At 44.2% G+C, this 6,285-nt stretch overlaps 1 protein-coding gene across 1 annotated transcript; it reads right to left on the bottom strand.

The window, feature by feature from the left end:
• Positions 1 to 4,746: 4,746 nt before the first annotated feature.
• On the bottom strand, positions 4,747 to 5,898 carry LOC122699677 (protein mago nashi homolog). Its single transcript, XM_043911921.1, has one exon. It carries the CDS (start codon positions 5,875 to 5,877, stop codon positions 5,431 to 5,433), a length of 447 nt encoding a protein of 148 aa, XP_043767856.1. The 5' UTR covers positions 5,878 to 5,898; the 3' UTR covers positions 4,747 to 5,430.
• Between the last annotated feature and the right edge of the window lie 387 nt (positions 5,899 to 6,285).

The raw sequence follows: 6,285 nt of genomic DNA on the forward strand, positions 1-6,285 counted from the left end.
AAATGGCGGCACTTCCGGCACCTACCACCGGCGGGGAGGGCCGACGCGGAGAGGGGAGGGCGGCTCGGGGGAACGTACCACCGCGGTGCCGCCCGCAGCGCTGAGCCGAGCGGGGCTCGGCGCAGGGGCGGGCCGAGCGCCCGGCGCTGCAGCGCCCCCTCGGGCTGGGGAGTGGAGAAGCAGCCGCGCGGGAGCCCAGGGGGCCTCGGGCGGAACCCTCGGCCCGGGGAGCGGCCGGGGCAAGTCTCTTTGTCTTGTTACTCCGCTGGAGGGAAGACGCGGGTCGGGGGAAGACCCCAGGCCTGAAAACTTGGAAGTTCTCGGCTCTGCGCCTCTCACCCAAAGGAGTTCTGGACGAACTGGCGGGCGCCGACCTCTGCTTGGCGCTGAATATGCGCATAATAAAATACTTGATGAATGAATGGGTGAGTGAATGGGATGGTGCTTGGCCAGCGCTGGGCACCTGTCACACCCGCCTTTCTAACCCAGCAGATAAGCAACGGGATCCAGGCCTTCCTTGTCCTCTGTGATGTGGACTGTAAGTGTATTGCAAGCTTTCAGAGTTAGACGAATGCCCTCTGGCTGGATGATCAGCTGGGTGAACTCACAACCTTGCAAAAATCCTTGGAGCGCCAGGAAGCTCATAAGAGTTCTACTAAAAGACTGTTTTTTCCAGCCCTAACCTGCTTCTCCCAGTGAAAAAAAAAATTTTTTTTTTTCTGTGACCAAGGCTAGGTTCCTGAAGACCTCCTTCAGAGTGACTCAGAAATCCCAGGATCTAGGTAGAATGCAAATAGTTCAATAGTTTGTTCCTTCTTTCGTTTGTTTGTTTAAAAGGTCAACGTCATTTATTCCCACAAATTCTACATCTTGTGGGACAGTAAAATGAAGAGAAAGAAAGAAAACTTAGTTCTGAGACCTTTTGGCCCCAACAACATGCAAATAACTCATGGGTTTGCAAATGATTTCTCTGTAACATCTGGCTTCTCAGAGCAGTAACTCTCCTACCCACAAATACTGATTATACCCTACCTTACCACAAAAAAACTCAACAGATGTGAGTTTGAGCAAACTCGGGGAGATAGTGAGGAACAGGGAAGCCTGGCAGGCTGCAGTCCATGGGGTTGCAAAGAGTTGGACAGGACTTAGTGGACAACAGCAAATAATGCTGATATATGATCTTGTTAATAGTTTTATGTGTAACTTACTGAAAATATCTTCCATTTATAGACCATTACAGCTAATAGAAGGTTGTCATATGTTGCTGTTCTTCAGTTGCTCAGTCATATACACTACCACAATTATTTTTGTATTTGTCTCCCAGCTGCTGTAGATTGTAGAAACCTTTTAAGCAGAGAATCTTTTCCATTCTTTTGTACACCATTGAATCATCCAGATATCCTTTGTGTTTCACCTCCTCGCCTCCTTCAGGTCTTGACTTAAATGTCACCTTCTCAGTTGGGCCTTCCCTGACTACCCTATTTCAGAATACACACACATACACCCATGTTTCCAATCCCCCTTCCTGCTTTGTTCATAGTGATGCTTCCTAAGGCCCACTTGACTTCACCTTCCAGAATGTCTGACTCTAGTGAGTGATCACACCATCGTGATTTTCTGGGTCATGAAGATCATTTTTGTACAGTTTTTCTGTGTATTCTTGCCACCTCTTCTTAATATCTTCTCCTTCTGTTAGGTCCATACCATTTCTGTCCTTTATTGAGCCCATCGTTGCATGAAATATTCCTTTGATATCTCTAATTTTCTTCAAGAGATCTCTGGTCTTTCCCATTCTATTGTTTTTCTCTATTTCTTTGCACTGATTACTGAGGAAGACTTTCTTATCTCTCCTTGCTATTGTTTGGAACTCTGCATTCAAATGGGTATATCTTTTCTTTTCTCCTTTGCCTTTCACTTCTCTTCTTTTCACAGCTATTTGTAAGGCCTCCTCAGACAGCCATTTTGCTTTTTTGCATTTCTTTTTCTTGGGGATGGTCTTGATCCCTGTCTCCTATACAATGTCACAAACCTCCGTCCATAGTTCATCAGGCACTCTGTCTATCAGATCTAGTCCCTTAAATCTATTTCTCACTTCCACTGTATAGTCATAAGGGATTTGATTTAGGTCATACCTGAATGGTCTAGTGGTTTTCCCCACTATCTTCAATTTAAGTCTGAATTTGGCAATAAGGAGTTCATGATCTGAGCCACAGTCAGCTCCCAGTCTTGTTTTGCTGACTGTATAGAGCTTCTCCATTTTTGGCTGCAAAGATTATGATCTATCTGATTTCGGTGTTGACCATCTGGTGATGTCCATGGGTAGAGTCTTCTCTTGTGTTGTTGAAAGAGGGTGTTTGCTATGACCAGTGCGTTCTCTTGGCAAAACTCTATTAGCCTTTGCCCTGCTTCATTCTGTACTCCAAAGCCAAATTTGCCTGTTACTCCAGGTGTTTCTTGACTTCCTACTTTTACATTCCAGTCCCCTATAATGAAAAGGACATCTTTTGGGGTGTTAGTTCTAGAAGGTCTTGTAGGTCTTCATAGAACCGTTCAACTTCAGCTTCTTCAGCGTTACTGGTCAGGGCGCAGACTTGGATTACCATGATATGGGATGGTTTGCCTTGGAAATGAACAGAGATCATTCTGTCATTTTTGAGATTGCATCCAAGTACTGCATTTCGGACTCTTGTTGACCATGATTGCTACTCCATTTCTGCTATGGGATTCCTGCCCACAGTAGTAGATGTAATGGTCATCTGAGTTAAATTCACCCATTCCAGTCCATTTTAGTTCACTGATTCCTAGAATGTCAACATTCACTCTTGCCATCTCCTGTTTGACCACTTCCAATTTGCCTTGATTCATGGACCTAACATTCCAGGTTCCTATGCAATATTGCTCTTTACAGCATCGGACCTTGCTTCTATCACCAGTCACATCCACAACTGGGTATTGTTTTTGCTTTGGCTCCATCTCTTCATTCTTTCTGGAGTTATTTCTCCACTGATCTCCAGTAGCATATTGGGCACCTACCGACCTGCGGGTTCCTCTCTCAGTGTCCTATCTTTTTGCCTTCTCATACTTTTCATGGGTTTCTCAAGGCAAGAATACCGAAGTGGTTTGCCATTCCCTTCTCCAGTGGACCACATTCTCTCAGACCTCTCCACCATGACCCGTCCGTCTTGCATGGCCCTTCACAACATGGCTCATAGTTTCATTGAGTTAGACCAGGCTGTGGTCCATGTGATCAGATTGGTTAGTTTTCTGTGATTGTGGTTTTCAGTCTGTCTGCCCTCTGATGGAGAAGGATAAGAGGTTTATGGAAGCTTCCTGATGGGAGAGGGACTGAGGGGGAAACTGGGTCTTGTTCTGATGGGTGGGGTCATGCTCAGTAAATCTTTAATCCAATTTTCTGTTGATGGGTGTAGCTGTGTTCCCTCCCTGCTATTTACCTGGGGCCAAACTATGGTGGAGGCAATGAGGATAATGGTGACCTCCTTCAAAAGGCCCCATGCACACACTGCCACAGTCAGTGTCCCCCACCCTGCAACCGGCCACCGCCGACCCACGCCTCCGCTGGAGACTCCCAGACGCCCACAGGCAAGTCCGGGGCAGTCGCCTGTGGGGTCACTGCTCTTCTCTCCTGGGTCCTGGTGCACAAGGTTCTATTGTGCCCTCCAAGAGTCTATTTCCCAGTCCTGTGTATGTTCTGGCATCTCTATGGTGGGGTTAATGGCGACCTCCTCCAAGAAGGCTTATTCCATACCCAAGTCGGCTGCACCCAGAGCCCCTGTCCCTGCGGCAGACCACCGCTGACCTGGACCTCCGCAGGAGATGCTCCAACACCGTTCTGCCTCAGTCCCTGTGTGAACAAGGTTTGTTTGAGCCCTGTGAGCATCTCTGGTGGCGTCTACGGTAGCTTTCTCTACTTTCCTCTAGCGAGGGCTCCTCTCTAGTTGAGGTGCACAGGCTGCTCGTTGCGGGGGCTTCTTTTGTGCAGCTCAGGCTCTAGGCGAGCAGGCTTCAGTAGTTACAGCGCTCCGGCTCAGTCCCCTGAGGCATGTGGAATCTTCCCCGACCGGGGATCAAACCATCCTCCCCTGCATTGGCAGGTGGATTTTTCAACCACTCTGCTACCAGGGAAGCCCCTTTCAAGTCCTTTAATTTTAGTCATTCTGGGGCAAGTGGAGTGATATTTTATTGTGGTTTAATTTTTTTTCCCCTAATGGCTACATATATAATTCTTATTGACCATTTGGATACTTTTGTGTGTATGTGAATTGCCTATTCAATCTTTTTTCTCTCTCTCTCTTTGTTCTGCTTTTTGTTTTTTTTTTTTTTTGGTTTGGAGGAGTTCTTTACATATTTTAAATACAAGTTTCTTCTCAAATATATGGGCTTCCCAGGTGGCTCAGTGGTAAAGAATTGGCCTGTGATGCAGACACAGGAGACCTGGGTTCGATCCCTGGGTTGGGAAGATCCCCAGGAGACAGGAATGGCAACCCACTCCAGTATTCTTGCCTGGAGAATCCCATGGACGGAGGAGCCTGGTGGGCTACAGTCCAGGGGGTCGGCAAGAAGAGTCGGACTCAACTGAAGCGACTTGGCATGCATATATATATATATACAAACATGCATATATATATATATACACATGCATACACACACACACACACACACACACATATATATTTTTCCAGTCAGTGACTTGCCTTTTACTTTCCTAATGGTTTCTTTTTTTTTATAAATTTTTAGAGCCGAGAACTCATTTATTTCCCACAGATATACAAAATATGTGTATTGTGAAATATGGGAATAGGCGCATAATAAAAGATGTGTCTAACTTTGGATACTGACTTTACCTTTGTAACCCTGAGGAAATCACTGCTCACACAAAAACATTTAAATGTGAATAACCCCTAAGGAGTTTGTGACAAACATAAAAAATCCAAAAGCTTCTATAAACAACTTCTATGAGCACCAAAAAATTAAATTCCGTCAGGTGTGGCAGAAACAAGGGGAGATCTACAATTGCTTTTAAACAGATGGGAATCTGGCTACATGTTTCTACATAAAAGACCCTCTGTCACAGGATACACCTTCTAGAACAATTTTCATCTTTAAAATGAATCAGAGATCTGGCCTCCTGAAAGACCAAAAGCACTCTCCATCCAGGCTTTGATGTTTTATTGGAGCAAAATTTCAATAAAAGGTGGCTTTTATTTACAGAGTTTAATGTGTGCGGTGACTGCCCAATCCACTTGGACTCAAGTGAAGATAAGCATTAAGCCTGCTTAGATATTGTCTTCTTTTCAATTTGCATACAAAAGTTTGCTTCACATTCATAAAAACCCCAATATTATAAATGAACAAATCCTCCCTCACCCACCCCTTAATTAAATATAAACCCAGTTTCAAAAAACATATAGTTTAGATTGGTTTAATCTTGAAATGTAATCCAATAAGACTAAACACTAAACACTTCAGGTCCTGTACCAAATAGTAAAATACTCGAAGGCCTTCAGGATCCTTTGACTGATTGACATCAATAAGAGAACCCATTTTTGATGTGGTAAAAGAAATGTGCTCATCTGCAATTACAATTTCAAGCTCCTGTCGGCCAACCCTGTCAGGAGGAGGCCACAAAGCATCATCTTCTTTTGTAATTTCACTGTCATCAATAATTCTCTTCAGTTCTTCCATTACACGCTTGTGTACATAGGCCTCCTTTCTGATCATGACATCATTTTTATAATTGCTGTTGTTGGCACATCTAAGTTTTCCGTCCGGCCGAAACTCAAACTCCAGAAACTCATGTCCAAACTTGCCCTTGTGCCCTACGTAGTAACGCAGGTAGAAATCGCTGGCCATAGACATCTTTGTCCCCGAAAAGCCCGCCGAAGGCTAATGGTTTCTTTTGATGAACAGAAGTTTTAGATTTTAATGAGAACTTTTTATTGGTCTTTATTTAATGACTGGTGATTTCTGTGTTCTGTTGGAGAAATTTTTGTTCACCCAGGTCATGAAAACTTTATCCTTTATTGTTTTCAGTCTCTCACATATATATTTTGATCCATTTCTAATTTTTGTGTAGAGTATGGGATCTATTCTTTTCTTTTTCTTCCATGCAGACATCCAGTTGATTTGGCACCATTTGAAAAGACCATCTTTTCCTTACTGAGATTTGCAGTGAAGATGTTTTTTTCATTAACTTTCATATATTACTGGTAGGAATGAAAATTGATCCAACCACTTTGGAAGTCTGTTTGACTGTATCTACTAAAG

This window comes from Cervus elaphus, chromosome 1, assembly GCF_910594005.1.
Source record: "Cervus elaphus chromosome 1, mCerEla1.1, whole genome shotgun sequence".
In the NCBI taxonomy this organism is placed as follows: Eukaryota; Metazoa; Chordata; class Mammalia; order Artiodactyla; family Cervidae; genus Cervus; species Cervus elaphus.